This window comes from Pagrus major, chromosome 7, assembly GCF_040436345.1.
Source record: "Pagrus major chromosome 7, Pma_NU_1.0".
Taxonomy (NCBI): Eukaryota; Metazoa; Chordata; class Actinopteri; order Spariformes; family Sparidae; genus Pagrus; species Pagrus major.
Window position 1 is genome coordinate 8,977,684 of NC_133221.1, and position 18,472 is coordinate 8,996,155.

At 41.7% G+C, this 18,472-nt stretch overlaps 1 protein-coding gene across 6 annotated transcripts in view; it reads right to left on the minus strand.

Moving 5' to 3' along the window:
* The window catches only part of LOC140999591 (ankyrin repeat and SAM domain-containing protein 1A), a 71,535-nt gene that overhangs the window by 34,414 nt on the left and 18,649 nt on the right, over positions 1 to 18,472 (minus strand). For all 6 annotated transcript variants that reach the window (XM_073470072.1, XM_073470071.1, XM_073470073.1 and 3 more), the window contains 9 exons: positions 9,327 to 9,623; positions 8,601 to 8,676; positions 8,419 to 8,520; positions 8,237 to 8,323; positions 7,919 to 8,088; positions 7,568 to 7,618; positions 6,922 to 7,051; positions 5,207 to 5,250; positions 3,209 to 3,302 (listed from right to left, as the gene is read on the minus strand). In XM_073470072.1, the coding sequence (XP_073326173.1) occupies positions 3,209 to 3,302; positions 5,207 to 5,250; positions 6,922 to 7,051; positions 7,568 to 7,618; positions 7,919 to 8,088; positions 8,237 to 8,323; positions 8,419 to 8,520; positions 8,601 to 8,676; positions 9,327 to 9,623 (1,051 nt within the window). The remainder of the gene's footprint in view (positions 1 to 3,208; positions 3,303 to 5,206; positions 5,251 to 6,921; positions 7,052 to 7,567; positions 7,619 to 7,918; positions 8,089 to 8,236; positions 8,324 to 8,418; positions 8,521 to 8,600; positions 8,677 to 9,326; positions 9,624 to 18,472) is intronic.

Consider the following 18,472-nt stretch of genomic DNA (forward strand, 5'->3'; position numbering starts at 1 on the left):
ACATGGTGAAGGAGTGTGTGTGTCGGATGTGTGTGTGTGGACTGTCTCTGCCAGGGTGACGGGGTCAGGGTGTTTGGTGACAGGGAATCTGGGGCAGTGACAGCGAAGGAAAAGTAGTGACCTGTTGCAACACTTTGTTTGTCCTTCACAGAAGAGTTTCGGCCGACGTTGCCGCTGTGCCGGCTCCGCTATCTCTCAACCTGCTGTTCAAAGCCCGAAAACATCAAAAGAGCTGGCGGCGAAGGAGTCATATCTACAGAACACGATGGGGAGGAATGGCACGCTAACTCTCTGACTTCACCAAACTGCCCCATTACCATTTCAAGGCCAATTTCAATGTGCCAAGCAACACCCTGAAACCTCCTTTCACATGTTTCTAAACACTTAAACATCTAGGAAAAGTGTGTGTGGGGGTGTTTGTGTGTGTAATCAGGGGTGAGTGAGTATACTTGAACATATGTCAGGACCACAGCCAAACACCCACCCTTCTCCCTGGCAGCTAGGGAGCGTGAACGCCCAATGAGCACATCCATGTGGTTCCAACAATCGCACATGGTGTTAACCCTTCGCAGAGACCAACCGCAACTCCCCGCTCAAACAGTTCTCTGGTGGAAAATGTGCACAGACACAATCTGTGTAAATGGATGAGGTCACCGCAGAGGTGCGGATGTGTGTTTCATTTGGCACCGACGGCTCCATATCTTAATAATGATGTCATGTTTACTGTGCAGACGCTGCAGTGCCGGTGCTGGCTGTCACTCCAGCGTCCACACAGTGCAAAGTCAATTCAAGCACCAGCCTGTGGAAACTCTGCTCTGTTTTTATTGTAGATTCAAAGATGTTTTTAGCGCTACGTCATCCTCTGCACTATGTCAATAAAGGGCTAAAGGCCATATTATTGATATTTGGACATTTACAGTAAGCAAGTAAACAAATACCTCTATTGACAGTGCTGGTCAATAAAGAACAATAGTCCCTGCTGTTAGCTAGGACTGCAACGAATGTTTCCATTATCTATGTCAAACAACGTGAAAAATGCTCATCTTAATTTCCCAGAGTCCAAAGTGACATCAGATTGCAGGTGTTTTACTTGAGTATTTCCATTTTCTACTACTTTGTACTTCTACTTCACTCCGTTTTTTTTTTTGATAGCTTTAGTTACTAGTTACTTTGCAGATTTAAGGGCAGGACACTGAGTTAAAGTTAATTGAAACTGTAAAACATTACTTCACCCGATGACATTCCTGCCTGACTCACATCAGATTTTCATTAGCAATGGTGACTGTTAACATTGAAGATTCCCAGGATCCCGTGCTACTTCATGACACCATCAAACTACCCCCCTTGGGGAAGGAATTACATACTGTGCATTCAAACTGATACATCTGATTAAAGCAGTGGTTCACTGCTTATGTAATATGACAGTTGTTGCCAAACAGGTGCTTTTAATCTTTCGCCTCTCTGCTCTCATCTGTGGCGCTGCAGTTCAGAACAGTACAAGCAACCGTACATTTTTCAAGTTTTGGAGGAACCATGGAGTGCTTTTTGACAAAAGGGGGAAGTGAAACTATAAAAGCTGCACATCCAGTAAAAAGAAAAGAAAGATCTGCAAACTAATAAAAAAGCAAGTATAAATAAGGGTATACTTCACTCTCGGCCTTTATAACTGTGTACTATGAAAACCCAAGGTTTATCACCATCTGTGGAGAATCATATGATGTTACTGCTTGTGTGAAATATCCCCTGGAAACCTTATAAAAGACACGGCACATAGGTGGAAATCTGTTGGGAAACACTATATTCCTGCTGAGAACAGCAATGTGTTTGTGACAGATGATAAACACTCGTAGGTATCGCTGACCGTGCATATGTCTCCTCCACCTGCTACAGAGTGCTGAGGTCTGGTCCCCGACTGTCCACACAGGACCTCGGACCTCAGAAACCACATCCACATGAGCAGAGCTAAACATTTAGGGCTCAGCCGGGGTTTATATAAAACACAGAAGTGGGAACTACAAATTGCTGATGTGCAAACAAAAACAGAAAAGAGAGGGAAAATTACAGCGTGGTGTTCAGATATAAATCCAACTTGTGGTTTTTCTGTGGCTTTAAAAAAGGGAAAGGAGAGTCACTGAGGACAATATGCAAGAAAACAGAAATGAGGAAGTATTTGCCTTACTCCCCGCAACATCAGCGGTTTTAATAAAAAAACTGTCAAGCCGACTTAATTATTTTTTAATCCTGAGGCAAAACATGTTCCAGAATTGTGAGTGCTGCTTTTGTCGAACATTTAACATCAATTTTAATGTTTAAACTCATTACGGTTAACCGTCTGAGGGGCATTTGCACAAATCTGCTAGATGTATCAAGACGTCAGGATATATTTTCTTATTAAGAGAACATGTCGGCTACTGCCTGTAGAACAATTTGTCCATAACAAGTAAAATTTAGAAATCACCAAAAAGGACTAGAATAAATGCATGAGAATCAACGCTGAAATGGCTCCTCTGAGTTTGAACTATCATCATCGGATATTTTCAGTAAGATGCTGGTGCCGCAGAACATCTATAAACTCTTTTGGGAGAAAATAACCTCAAACTCTTTTCCCACAACCACAGCAAAAAAACAAATTAAACAAGCGCCACAGATCTAAGAAAAAAACAGCCAGTTCCTGTTATAAACAGAACCAAACCAGCTTGCCTACTATGTGTCCGTACACAGTTCCTTTTGCAAACACGCTCCAAAAATAATTATTCAATAAAGATTTGTGTCAGCAAAAAGAACCCAGAAGCCATGCTCCTTACCTCTGCTCCATTCTTGACTGGATGATGTGGCAAATCCTGCTTTAAGCGGGATGTGAATCTCCGATAGGAACGTCACAATCTGATCAAGAATTCTGTTTCATACTGGAAATGAAACGTGTCTTGCCCACTTGCCAGGGAATGTCAATCAGCCTGCTCCCAATCGAGCCAAATCCGCTCTGCTGCTCGAGAATGCCAGTCATGCATTCCCTGGCAGCGCTAATCCAAGCCAGCCCATCTCACCCTGCAAACCCAAATGCATTTCTACCATGTCATTGACATGCTTGGCCTGTCTTTTTACAAGTCTGATCCGTCCAGTCCATCTTTTCTTACCCTCACAGCACTGCCAGCAGCAGTTGTTGTTCCTTATTAGGTTACTTAAATCCGAGCACGGCGGTCAAACTCACCTCCTGGTGCCCGTGGGCCCGGCCGTCCAGGAGGGTGCAGGCTGTCTTTCGTCTTGGTCGGGGCTCTGAGGTCGTTCGGGGCAGTGGGTTTACGCTGAAGAGGGACAGTGAAGAAGAGAAAAGAGTTTAGTCACACCTGCCATTTTTAAACATATCTTCTAAACACTTCCTGCATACCAGAGAATCCTGTTAGCATCTGCCAGTCTCGATTGTTACTATACATGAGATTGTGAAAAATTACGTTTACAGATTTTTTCAAAACTGTACACATCTTGTCAGTTGGATTATCTTGTTGTGAACTTGTCGTATGTTTTAATCATGATTTTTAAATGCTTGCTAATTTCAATGCCGAGAGACAACAAAAAAATATGAGAACATAATTGTATAATTTTAAATATAAAAGATTGTCTTTAAATAAGTAATTGTGTTAATGAAACACCAGATTATGTTGAAAATCAAGCATTTTTTAAGGATTTTATGCAAATCCAGCATATTTCAAGGCTTTGTACGAGCCCTGAATTAACAACCCGGGCTAATTATTCAGATATCTTAATACGAAGCCCATCAACCGCTTGCAAGGAAGCACAGGTGGCAGGTTTGGCTCTGCTGCTAACAAGACTGTATGTTAGAGCACAGCGGACGCCATGCTGCTCGTTTATTATGATTAGGCAGCTGAAGAGGACAGCTAACCCAATCAGAGCTGGAAATAAAAAATGTCAGCGGATATTGTGGGCAGCAGGCGGGGTTGCAGGTGGGTGGCAGCAATAATAAAAGCTGCTAACTGGATGATAGATAGGGAAAGGCAATAAAATAAGATATGATGGGACAATAAAAGAAGAAGAAAGGTTTACAGGGCCAGTTTAAGATGACTTCTGCCTCCAGCTGACGCTATCTGTTACTGTGATGACAGCTTTCCTCAGATTATTCCCAATGAAATGTTTCTCATCTTTACACTCTGTTGCTATAAAAGTGTAGAACGAGCAGAAGATGATATGTGGGCTACTTCAAGTAAATCTTTTAAAAATAGACTCAGGTATAATAAAAAGCTGATTTTAGATCTATATTGTGGTATTTTCTTTTTTGTTGTACGGTTTGTTTTGAGTCGCAGGGTCTGGTGTGGAGGATTAATACCTTGTACTCGAAACCTTTCAATACATTTCAATACATTTAATCTCTATTATATAACGTGCTGTGGTCAAATGGTCATGCTGATACTGTTTTCTGACTGAATAGAAAAGAGAGGTTGCCATTTAACAAATTAGTGGAGCACAGGACCCAAAAATTCCAGTGAGTAAATTAAAAAAAATACATGAAAGGGCAGTAGATCTCACATTTCCAAGTCAGAGATGACAAAATACTCACATTTAAACAGTTACCTTAATAGTGTCTCGAAATATCTATGAGAAACACTTACGATATGTTCACTTGTTATGACACAAAATGGATCTAATGAGAATTTTGGTGTAAAGTGCTTTTTGAGTTAGGACAGTTTGTAGTCTGTGTCCCTTTATTGTCATTTAATTTGTGGTCTTAATGTTAAATAATGATGGCCTGAAACAGTGTTCTCCGAAGCTTCATATTGTGTATAATGAGGATGTAATTAGATCTAACTGTGTACTGTACCTGTGATTGGTTGCTGTATCTAGAACCGGGGGATGAGAAAGGTAATTGGTTCCCAAATAATTAGGTCCAACTCTCAGCTGTGCTCGAACTCTGGCCTTGTATATATTACTGAACTGAACCAGATTATTTAAACGCTCTGAAGAAGGCTCTTTGCCAAAAAGCGTTAATGTTCATCTACTGTGATGTGAGCCAAACAAACAAGTGAAATGTGAGTATTATTTCCTCCCTGACTTGGAATTTTGGACTCCATCCATAGGTTTTCAACAACTTGCACATGCAGAGGTTAATGAAAGTACTTGGAAACTGGCAGGCGTAAAAAGAAAAAGTATAAAGATGTAAAAGATATGGGAGGAATGACAAGAACGTTACATTTACCTGAGGTAGGACACTATTGGAAGACTGTGTAGTGGTGTTCTCATCTGAGAAGACAGAAAACAGTTGGGAGTTAGGACACATATGATGAAAGATTATCTTCAGAGTTCAATTACGCAACACATCTTCAGAGCTGAAGACAACGTTTTGCCAGTTCTGATTGTCAAGAGAGACATTATGCAAAGAGAACGTGAAAGTGATGTATAATAAAACCATGTATTATGCATGGCGACAAGTCAGACTGACTTTAGATTTATCTCCCTGCCATTTAAACAAGGCTGGGTATGCTGACATGATAAAGCAGTTTTAAAACAGATGGGAAAACGAAATCGTTTAACATTTCTGTCCAACCCAAGAGCAGAAGTAAAGAACCCTTTTTTTTTTTTTCCAACCACCATCATTTATCCACATAGAGGAGGCACGATGACATCAGCAATTAAACTCCCAACTCTTCCGCTCAGTGAGGTTCTCTTATGGTGCCAGTGAAGCTGACTAAGCTGGAAGGCTCGAGGGGATGGTTTTAAAACATCTACATCAACAGCTCGGGATCCAAATGGCCTCCTAATTTAATCCCATTTAATCCAATTACATGCAGTGCCATTCATCAGACACAACTACAGGAGGGGGGTCTGCTCATGTACAGCACACACAGAGATGGCGAGGGTTGACCATGTGTGTGGAGGCTCTCTTGTCGGTGACAACAGGAATGTATTCAGACTGCTCAGTAGGGCTGGCACTGTTTCGCTATATTTATCTCTTTCATGATATGAGACTATTTTGGATATCATTATAGTGTGATGTGGCATACGTGTTGTCTTTTCCTGGTTCTAAAAGCTGCATTACAGTAAAGTGATGTCATCTTCTGAATTTACAAGAGTGTTCTACTTGTTCTAATACTTGTCTTTACCCACTTCCTTGTTATGTCCACATGATATGATACAAAAATATCATATCTCGATATATCTCATAGATTTCATAAAGACAAAGTGGGAAAAAGACCTTGGAATGGACCCTTATCATCCACACCCAGATGTCTTCTACAAACTGACAAAGTTCGAGAGACTTCTGCTGGAAGAACCGTACGAAGTTCTTAATAACTGCAAAAATAAAATCAAAACAAACTGGACCACACTCATATCTTCTGGTTTTGTCTACCGCTACTAGAGCATTTTAGGAGCCGATATTGAGTTCACTTGTGTCTCTCTCTACTTCAGAAGCATACCACAGAAACTGGGTTAGGGTTGCAATAACAAGGTGCTGGCTTCTGAATGATGCTCCCACGCTGAAACAATAGATAGACATTGTAAACAATAAAAAAAGAAAGAAAAGGGAGACCTACATACCTGGCTAACGAAGAGTCTGACAACTGAAACTGATCTACATGAAAATATACCATTGTAGGAACAACTCCTGTATATATTTTCCAGTTTAATTATGTTACCTCATGTTAACTGTTATAAAAGAGAAAAATAAAGTAAATAACATAAAGATATATATTATGTATGATATAGCCTAAAAATGTTGTGATCATTTTAAGGCCATAATACTCAATCCTACTGCTCAGACAGCTTCAGTGGAGTACAAAGAATCCCACTAGGAATGAGGGACGCATGTGTTAAAGTGAGGGTATGTAGTTTAGCCGGGAACGTCTCTTAAAAACACAAAAATAAAAAGATATATTTTGCATATTATTATTCATACTTCTAGCACACATTTACCTTTATGGGAATGGGACTCTTGGCTGGGCGGTGGGACTTTGGTCTGTGCAGTCAGCAACAACTCATACGTGTGATCCTCCTCCTCCACCCGTTCACATCTCTCATTGATACTGCTGTTCGTATACAGGGCCTGCAGAAGAAGAACCAAAGAGAGCAGGGGTGAGGAGAAAGTCAAGGGAAACGCACAGACGATTTATAAATGACTTGCTATTAAGCATTCACTGGAGCTGGTTAGATTTTAGGATATAAATATCCCCTTTAAAAGGAGTAAAATAGAAAACTAGAGAATGGTAAAAAGAAACTTCCTTTAGCAATGCTTCCTCTATGGTCAGACACAGTTGAGGCCAGACTCTGATTCTGTCTCCACTCCTTTTCCACTTCACTGCTCTTCTTTTCACGCCCCTACTGCCTGTATCTCACACAGCACTCGGATGAATATTTATTAAGAGGCCGTTTGATTTGAGCAGCGGCCGTGAAGAGAGCAGTCGTGACCGGGGTCGTGGCTAAAAAGCAACAGCTGCAGTGGCAGATAATAGTTTTCTGACGGTCTCTGTGATGCTATGAACACACCTCAGAAGAATTAGCTTTAAAACAATACATATAATTTCTGTGGTGTTAGATGTTTCTGCTGGCTTTATAATCTCACCTCTTCTTCGTGACCAGGCCCAGGATGTAATGAGTGGACCAGGCGATCTTTCTGTAAATGATCAGGAATACAACATGTAATGAACACACAGTTGCTGATCAATCTTTCATTAGTTTATAGCAAGTACTAAGTTAAGAAATGCATTTTTTACCCACTCTGCACCACAAGACCTATAAAGCTGGAGGGGTCTGAGGCCCAGTCATGTGGATAGAAGACCACTATCACCCTCTAGTGGGAGTTCTGCACTTCATCTCCCATTAAAAACAACACCCTGTGACAGGCTTAGCATTGTTTGCCTGCAAGTGTGTATGTTTGTGTGTGAGAGTAGTTTTCAGTTCAACTGCTGCTGACCTTGCCAGCTTCACTATCGGGCCGTCCAGAGTCCCTGTCAGAGGATTTGCCGCTGGTGAGGCTGTCCAGAGAGTGGCAGGAAGTGGCTTCGAACAGAGCCTCGTACGGGCTCTCCTCCTCGGGCCCCGGGGCCAGCCCTGAGATTAACTCGCTCACCTTCTCCAGATCACCTATGAAATGCAAAATGTACAATAGGTGCAGAAACACACAGACTAATTCCTTAGCTGTACGAATTACACACAGCCATCTAATGCAATTGTCCTGATCTGTGGTTCCTGTTTAAACTGCTGAACTTCTCTAACATCTGGTAAATCTTACCCTTTTTCCTTGGACTGGGACTCTCCTGGGGCGGGGGGACTGGTGGAGGGGGAAGGTCGATGTCAGGGGGTTTTCCAGTCATGTGACCTGTAAGAGACAAACAGGAGATTGTATCACAACTGGTTAATGTGAAATCAAGAGGTTATTTCCCACCACAGTTCTCTGTTTTCAAGTGTCTTCACCTAGGATGAGAGCAACTATCTCTCTGCTCTTCTGGGAGGGCATGTCCTTGACAGTGTCCAGCGCCGTCAGGCCCTTCTGGTCGAGGGTTTTCACATTGATACCTTCCAAATGACAGACAGTTAAAAGTTAGGTGTGGATTTTTTCCAGTGGCAGCAAGTGATCCAAACGTCTGAAGACTGACCTGCACTGAGAAGTTTCTGCACTACGTCCGCCTTTCCAAACAAGGCTGCTTCATGGAGGGCACTGCCTCTCTCCGTCTGAGTAGAAGAAGAAACCAGAAGTGTAAAGAGCCAGAGGCACAGAGAGTTGAGACAGACTGATTAATATTTAACTTCAAGTGCATTTTTGTTTCCTTATTTTCAGTTGAATCAGTTAAACCTGCAGCATTCCAGTTCCAGCATCCACATTTTTACCAAGATAAACAGTGCATGGCGACTGCCGGATTTATGCCCATCACTCGGTCCACTTCTCTACTGACAATTATGTGGTTGAGGAATCAAAGCATTTTCCAGCTCACAGGGCCATGCTAATTGAAACCTGCAGGATGCAAGGCCTGAAGGACACTGGATAGACTCCACATCCTCTATTTGGAGGAAAGGAGGACAGAGTGAAGGGAGAGGCCTCTCCAGACAGATGGATGGCACAGTTTGGTACAGAGTCACCGCCACAGGGCCCACCAGGGGGAGCAAGCCCAGCTCTGCTTTGATACCACAGCACTTCCTTTGCAAACGGAGAGCTTAAGAGTTTTACATTTAATCTCAAAGCTTTGGTAGGAAGTAGTGAGAGGAAATGCTGCAAGAACAGATTAAGTTACCCAACATGATTTGGGCCATGACAGTTTATTAAGGAACGCTTAAAAAAGCTGAAGCTTTTTAAGTTCACACAAATGTATAGACGAATTACACACCTCGTAGTTGATGTCCATGCCGGCGTCCAGCAGCACCTCCACAACAGACAGGTGTCCATTGCGAGAGGCCAGATGCAGCGGCGTGTGTTTCTTGGTGTTGCAGCTGAGCAGGTTGGGGTGGGCGCTGAGCAGCAGCTTGACAACCTCCAGGCGGCCGTATAGGGCGGCCAGGTCGAGCGGAGTCTCGAACTTGTTGTTCCTCATGGTGGGGTCTGTCAGCTCCTCCAGCAGTAGCCGCACCACCCCGGAGTGGCCATACTGGGCGGCACAGTGTAGTGGCGTCTCGTTGTCATTGTTCTGTTGGGGGTGGACGAACGGGTGAGAGGCAGCACAGGAAAACAATAACAAAGAGATCCACAGGAAATAAAAATCATCATTAATGAATGGTAAATTTGTAGTTAATCAACTTTATTTCATAGTTATTTCTCTGTTAACAACCAATGAAATGCTTTATTAACCATTAATTAAGCAGTTGTTTATTAAATGTAATAAATACTGTGTAGTTCATCTATAAATATTATTTGGATGGCCATAATATTTATAAACCTTTACAACTGCTTAATAAATTGTTTACAAAGCATTTCATTGTTTGTTAACTGTGAAATAACTATTAACTACATTTTAATTTACTATAAATTTAACCATTTATTGATGACGTGTTACCAAAAAGTGAAAAGTAAGATGTAATAAAGAAGATGAGTAGAAAAGTGACGTGGGCTGAGTCACGTCTGTTAATGAGTAAGAACGGGTGACTCAGTGAGGTTAAACCAATCAGTGCATAGAGCCCGCCACATTTAGCAGATTAAAAAAGGTCATGAAAAAGCACCAACCACGATGAAGCACACAGTGAGCCCCGAGGGGGGAATATCTGGCAGATTGGGGAGGGGGCGTGCCTGGCTGGCAAAAATACATGGACTAATGAGGACAGGTGTCGGAGATGGCACCGAGTGCCAGGGGCAGCAGGGTGCTAGCAGAGGGGCAGAGGCACAGAGACAGGTGGGGAATTAGCAAGAGACACGGGCCACTTCGGAACAAGAGGTCACTGACGTTGTATAGTAACGAAGAGTGAGAACTGGCTCATCTGTTTTGTCCTGTCAGGATGGGCTGTCACGTCTATACACTATTGTTTCTGCTCGCACACCACAGGCAACAACGACAGGAGTTATAGACATATAGACAATCGGGGGAACCGATGAGTTGTGTATTTCCATGTGCCATTTCATTGTGACTGAAAAACAAAAACAGTATTTTCATACATAATGATGTCATGTGACATTAATGATAACACTAGGGCTGTAGTGTTATAGTATAGTCCTGCGTCTCGTCGAAATCGAATGATCAACCGGTTGTTTCAGCACTAGGTAATAAAACTACAATATGTATACCAATCTAATGCTCAGTGGTCTGGGTAACTGCCTGACAAGAGTGTAAACTCTATTACTTCTCAGACTTGGTGTTACAAAGAGAAAATAGCGAGGAGAGGACTCTGTTAAGATCAAAATAAATATTGAGTGTCATTCATGTTAAAGAAGTTCCCATCCTGATAACCATCTCATCTGTGTGACCAAACATTTGTCACTGTGTGTGTTCAAAACTCTTCATTGTAGAACAACAGGCTAACAGACAAGCAGACAAACAGCAATTATAACCAGTAATTACAATCTAAACTCAGTGAGTGATGTTTATTGGATCTAATGACTTGCATGCAGCAACAAGATCGATGTATAACAGACCTGAGGACCTCCAGCACTACTGAACAGCCAGCAGGGGGCCAACCCTGCAACGCAGCGTGGGAATACTCTCTACCAGTTCAAACAACAAACACACAGGGACAGCATGAATAGTCATGATTAAGGCCGAGCTACTGGGCTGTATCTAGAAATGGGGGGGGGGACTGTAGTACAGAAAGAAGACGTTAAAAACACTGTGAGAGTGCTGCAGAGCAAAAGAAGAGACTGCTCTCAATCTCTCAAAGTGTGACAGAATTGCTGAAACATGTGCTTCTTGGCAATCTGCAAATAAAGCCTGTACAACCGGACAGTTCTTTGGCTCTATTAACATATTGTGCATAGATGGGTGTGGCAGACAAAATGCCAGCTATTGTGGAACCACATGCTCCGAGAGGCAGTCATTCCAGACACACAGAGCCACCTACAAAGGGCTGACAGCTGGCATGAGAAGCCCCCACATGGACGTGCATGATGCCCGTTTTGGGTGACTCCCAGAGGAACGTGCCAGCTGTGTCACTAAAGACAGGATATCGTGTGCAGGGGGGCAACAGGGCAGTTACAGACAGGTGTCCGTCGCCCCCTTCAGTGATACTTTCACAAAAACCTGGCGCCAGATGGGATCAGCAGGTATCTCCTTCATTGTTGGAGGGAGAGAGTGGGATTGAGAGAGTGAGTATTGTACTATACAGGCAAAGCAGGTCACAGCTTGAGCCGGGAGAGAGGAGGTGGAGCTTAGAGGAACAAAACGACACCTGCCGATCAAAAGAGGGAGCTCAGAGGCTGGCTGAGGAAAAGCGCACTCTTGTTTCAAGTGAACAAAACACATGAAAAAAAAAAAAAAGAGTCTTTCTCTGAGGTAAACCACAGCAGCCTCGCTTCTCACTGCCTGGGTGGTTTTTTGGGTTTTTTTGTCCTTATTTCTCCTTTCAACAATATTCTCTGTGACTCAAGACAAACTCACATGTACTCGCAGAGAAGCGACCGCACCGCTCACGAAAAGAGCACGCCGTCTTTCATCTGTGACGCACCATCGAGCATTTGACACAGCTTTTTGCAAGGATTTACTCCGAGTATTAAGATGACTTCAGCGGTCAAACATACACGATGTGATCACATCAGCATGATTCACTTCCTCAAACGCGCAGGTCTGCTGCTTCAATGGTAATCCATGTAAACCTATCATACATGGATTTACACTAAAGGGTCCAGACTGTGACAACAGGACATTTTTTGTTAATGTGTGTTACTAAAACATGAAGTCTGAGTGCAACAGAAGACACCTTCTGGACTGACACTCTGGCCACAGTGCTTATGACCAAGTGTCTCCCTGTCAGTGTGGTGGTCAGCGCTGTATAGCTATGTGTCAGCCAGCATCTGATCGCATTAAACATGGCTGACCTGCCACTTGACTCACTGATAGGAAACAAGCAGCTATGAGACATCAAGCCTTGCGTTGCCTCCTGTGATGCAAGCTATGCATTATTCACACATGGGTCATCCAATGTAGTGCCACTTCGGAAACTCCCAAACAACCCCAAAACTATCTCTATGTTTTTTTCTCAGAGGCCTCTGGGAAACATTGGGATCCTGATACGCTAATAGCTATTCATGGAGCTACTAGCTCCTTATCTTTGGAAAATATGTATGAAAAAGTGGCTGTTTTGTTTGGAATACTGCTTTTTATAACTTTTAACTTGTAACTTTACCATTTGTTATTTGTACTTCCACGATGCGCCTTGTTCTTTATGTTGTGTCGTTTATGTTTATGTTGTCCCGTCTTCTTCTCCGTTCCAATCATATTACTGTTCTCAAGAGAAATAAACATATATTTTTAAAAAAACATTATCCGCTCACGCACTGGCAGTAAAAGTCAATCCCACTGGGGACAGACAAGGAAAACCTTTAGATTATAGACCTGACTTTAACTCTTGATCTCTCATTTCTTTGATTTATGTAGAGAACACGGAGAATTTAGTGCAACGTTCTTGTGGGTACATGTGGTGTCAGCATGTTTATGGTCAAAAATGTGATATTCATAAATTGCCCTGTGCAGTATACTCTATACACCAGCCAGTTAATATACACAGCTGCTAGATAAAACCACACAAATTGTGTTTTATTTTCACTTTATGCGAGATAACTGCAGATTGAAAGCCACCACTATGTAAATGCTGTCATGATAACTACTGCTTTTGTTTGACAAAATGTACAAGATACATTTTATTCCACTGATACAATGAAAATATAATAGTATAATAATGCAAGTACACCTTTTCATAGAGCAACTGACATTTATATAATAAGAATATTCAGATATTGTAATTGGAAATTGGGGGAAAAAATTAAAATACCATAAATTCAATAAAACCACACAACCAAAACAATAAGAAAATACTGCAAAAGTTGAGCCTAAATAATATAAATATAAATTAATATGTTTTGCCACTGTTTTTAAACAAAGTCAACGTACTGGCTCAATTAACATAAACAAGCTCTCCTCTCTGATTGGCTGAACCCGAAATGTTACCCATAGCAGAGTGAGCTATGGAGCGGGCCTTTGAAAACAAGTCAATCTGGAGTCATTCTTGGCTGAAATAATGCATTTATTATGTAATTAGCCTCGAGTAACATGTTATCTTCACTTGGTTCACTGTCGATAAGGTAAAATGATTGAGGTCATGTCCATTTATGGCACGATGAATCAATAATGTAATTATCATGACAGGCTTACCAATAACCAGGCAGTGTCTTGATTCATTTATTGAAAGCCATGGAAAGAATCACGATTCTGGATATAGAAGCCACAACTTAGAAATCCATCGGGTCTATACAGCTGCTGCGGGCCCAGGAGCTGCATGATCTAAACAATTCTGTGATTAAAGCGATTAAAATAAAAGAGCAAACATGGCACAAGGGAACCTAAAAACGGGTAGCCTGGTTTGAAACTAATTTTAGCAGACCGATAGCCCTGCGGCAAAATAACATTTCAAAACATTGTTTGGTGTGACACATTTATTTTCACATGTAAGAAGGAATGCAGCAGGAAATCTCACTGTATAAAAGAACAGGATCATTCTTATCTCCACTGTACTACCACAGGCCACGTGAGGAGTCAAACAATCATGTACTAACAAGACTGAGCTCTGAAGGATATTACACAAAATGGCACCAATGACTAGCAGCCACACTGGGGAAGAGATTAGAATTCATATGGCACAGCCAAGACTTCCTGGACAGTACATGTTTTTATGAAAATCCCGTCGGTACTGTGCTGCGGACGGCGTAAAACCTCATCCTGATTTAGACCTCAGTGCATGTCAAACAAGAAGAGATTAAGATCTCCAATGGTGTCTGCTGCTGATTGATAAACCCTGCCCTAACCAAGAACATCTGGCGATTTACACTTGCATTGTGTTTTTTAATGCTGCAGAATATTCTGGGAGGGGGAGGGAAAGGGAAAGGGAAAGGAGGTGCACAGTGACAGAGAGAACGGATGATGTTATGATTCTCACAACCCGCGGCTGGGAGATGGTAACACGGTTTGACTAGCGAGCTCGGTCACGTGACGAGCAGGCTGGCAGCAGCGCGAGGCAGCGGTTACGTCACCCTCGCTCCTGGTAGTGGTGGTAGTAGTAGTGGTGGGTGGGGGAGGTGGTGGCGGGGTGGGCTTAGCAGCTGTTGCAGCTAGTGTGCCAAAGGGCTGCCCGTGCCCATCGCTGCATGCCTGTCTCCACTGTCACAAGCTGAGATCCTGCTAGTTTTTACACATTCATACAAATCATGAAATCTCACAACCAAACACACACACAACCAAACACACACATGCAGAAGAAGCTGTCTTGACTATTTTCAATTTGAAAATTTGAGTGTGAGAAAAATTAATTATCCAGCTGTGAAACTGCACAATGTTGACATTTTAAAATCTTAAAGAAACACACCACTATTTAGCATTTATAAACACTATATAAACATGTAATAACCTACTACTACATTGATCTACTACATTGATTAGGAGAATGCTGCAAAAAAATGTTTTGCTGTGAAGCTCCAGTAATGTTTTGTGCATCTGAATGGGGATGAGTAAATAATGACAGAATTTTCATCTTTGGGTGAACTTTTCCTTTAAGAAAACATGTTTGTTTGCTACAGACCCCAACAAATATCAGATCATCATGATTTTAATAGTTCTGTTAGTAAAAATAAAACTTTAAAATAATCCCTACATATTTTATGTTATTAGATATATTGTTTCCGCTTTTACATTGAAAAATTTATATTTGCTTACAACTACATTTTAATGTCTCATAAACCATTTATTAAATGTTTGTATAAAGCCTATAATGCTAAATGTGTGAGCTGGGGTGGGGGTGTTTGAGTAAAGGGTTGATTGTAGTCAATTAATGGAATAGCCAACAAACAGAAAATTAATCGAGAGCAACTCTAATAATAATGTAATCATTAAAAGCTAAATATTTGCTGCTTTTCTATTTTTTTATTATTTTAAATTGAATATCTTCGAGTTAAGGACTGTTGGTCGGACATCGTCTTCTGCTCTGGGAAACTGTGTTGGGATTTTCTACCATTCACTGAGGTTTTATAGAAAAAACTAATCGACTAATTGCGGGGGCGAGTATTTGTCTCCATTTGTCAACGGCCCTGTAAATCCTCATCCGAGACCCAGAAGCGTTTTTTCCGTCAAATGCACAGCAGCAATAATATAAAGGCTGACTCTAAAAGTGGATTTTTATTTGGACACTGTCACGCATTCCAGAGTAAACAGGCCTTGCAGTCCTGAAACGAGATGAATGTCTGACTGGCTTCCTGCCATAGATTGTAATTCTCTCTTCAGTTGAGTTTTCCTCCCTTTTTTTTCCTTTTTTTTCAGGAAAGATTGGGTTTTCACCTTCATATTCCACCTGATTAGATGGGACGCATTTTCAACCAACATAAAAAAAGCCTTAAAGATCTTAGATACCATCTCTGCTCTCAAACTCTTGTCCTCCAGTAACAAATGGCCCCAACTGCCGTAGAAGACACACCCTGAAATTTGCAAATGTGAATGCATGACAATGGAGAAATCCGGATCCATGTGTTAAATAACAACACGTCCCCTCAAGGGCTCGTCAAATGTGCTTCAGCTATTTCTTGGCACGACAGAGACAAGAACGAGTCCTGGAGGACGAGCGCAGAGCAGAAGGTAAAAGGGAGGAGGGGTGTGACGCGTTGCTGAGGGAAGAGCTGGCCGCTGAAATGACAGACAGTGGGGATAAATGAGCGCGCTGGCAGACTGCGAGGAAGATGTGGAAACTGTACTCCACTGATAATGAGGTGACAAAGTCCAAATAAAGTCCTTCTACGGAAGCCATCAGAAACTTTATTCTATGTCATCTCTCTGAGATACTGCACAGCGAGCCTGCAGAGAGATGTATGATCCATTTCCAGTCTGAGTATGACCATATATTTGCTCAAAGTCTAAATATTTTGCCTTTATTTTTACTAAATGTCACTTATATGATATCTCTTAAGGATTAATGTTATTCAGTTCACATTTGTCTGGTGTTACGTACAGTTCATGATGTTTGAGTTCACGTTAATGCCAGAGCACCCGGACATCTGAGCCTGGGTCAGAGGAACTCATCTAAACATATATCCTATTAGACATGTGACCTATATAGGAAGATGAAGCCTGGGTGAAAGGTAGCGTGTTATGAGTCTGGGAAGACCAAGGGCTATATCCTATTATAGGGTAATACACAGCATGCATGGTAATTAATAAAAAAGAGGTCAATGAAGGCATTCATTAAAATGGTCTTGACTGAAGACAGGGTTTCTATGCAATTCTTAGTAATAATAGTGCTAATTAGATGATGATGATAATGAATAGAAATCATATGCCATCCTTCCTCATACAACAAGTATAATTATAATAATTATCATTCGGATTATTTTCTCTATCCAGTCTTTTAATGCCTTGTTTAACTTCAACACTTGAAGATATTCAATTTACAAGGACACAAAACAGAACAATGCAAAAAAACAAACTCCGTGGAGCTGGAACAAGTGACTGATTGGACTTTAATGACTAATATATTGAGTGTTTAAACGATTAGTCAATTCATTCAGTTAGTCAGTTACTCTTGGTTGGATAAAACAAGCAATTTGATGACATCATCTTGGACTTGTTGGCATTTTCCACCATTTTCTAAAAATGTATCAACCAAAAATATCCATCAATCTAGCAAATGGTACATATTAAAACGATCGTTAGTTGCAGCCCTAAATTGATCATCACTTAAAGAGCAAGAAAAGTCAAGGTCGGTGGTTGGTTGGGGTGGTTGGTTGGGTCATACAAAGAACATTCCCCCAGGAGGCCAAGTGACAACAGTGTTGTTTTTAATTGTTTTTCGTTAATGTTACATAAATAAGTTAACTTGGTGTTGTGACTCAACATTACCTTAACACAAAGCAGGATGTTTTCCTTAAACTAACCAAGTAGTTTTGGTGCCTAAACCTAACCAAACTGACAATGTTGATAACAGTCCAAAAGTCATAATATGTCATAATTTCTGAACCGTTTGCCAGCAAGCTTATACTAGTTTGGAAGTCAAACCAGAAGTTGCGAGTAGTTTTAGTGCCTAACTTGACTGCCAAGCCCTTCACGTGCAAAACTGATGCTGGAGTGGCAGCTAGAGTATCATAGTTTGAAGCTCAAGGCCACTGAGCAGATGAGATGGGAGTGAGAACGTGTTGGTAGAAACATGGCAGTGCAACATGACGGACGGTATTTTTGTCACCTTAGAACGAGCCTTCTATATCTAAAATGGTTGTGGGTCCTCTTCCACAATGATTCCTAGTTTCATGTTAGTTATACACTGATGAATTAATATTATACTCTTCTTTTGCCAATAGATCCCTATAAATTCTACACACCAGACCTTTAATGAACTAGTCATTTCAGTTCCAATGTCTACAACTTGTTAAATTTCTTGTACAGTAGGCACTGAACCTGCTAAACCCCAATATTCAGATGATGGGGTCAGTCCAGGTCAGGTCCTGTGGTTCATTGTTGGCTCTCCCCTACTGAGGCATCGAAAACATCAAAGTGGCCACCCCACTCAAGACACTCTCAGCGGGAGAGAGCACAGAAGTATGATGAATAAACATTAGCCTGGCTGGTTTCCTGGACCAGGATGACAGAGAACTGGACCCAGTCCAGACCGACTCCTTCAGTGTCTCTGACAGGAGGGCCACTAAAGCCCCAATCGTCCATGAGACCAGAACCCCTCTTCAAGCCTCGTCATGCACCTTTACGTCTTGCTAGGTCACTCTGCACAAACACCACAAATGTATCACCACTGGGTCACTCACAACCACTGTATGACCAATCACCTATGACACGGTTGCTATGACAACGTG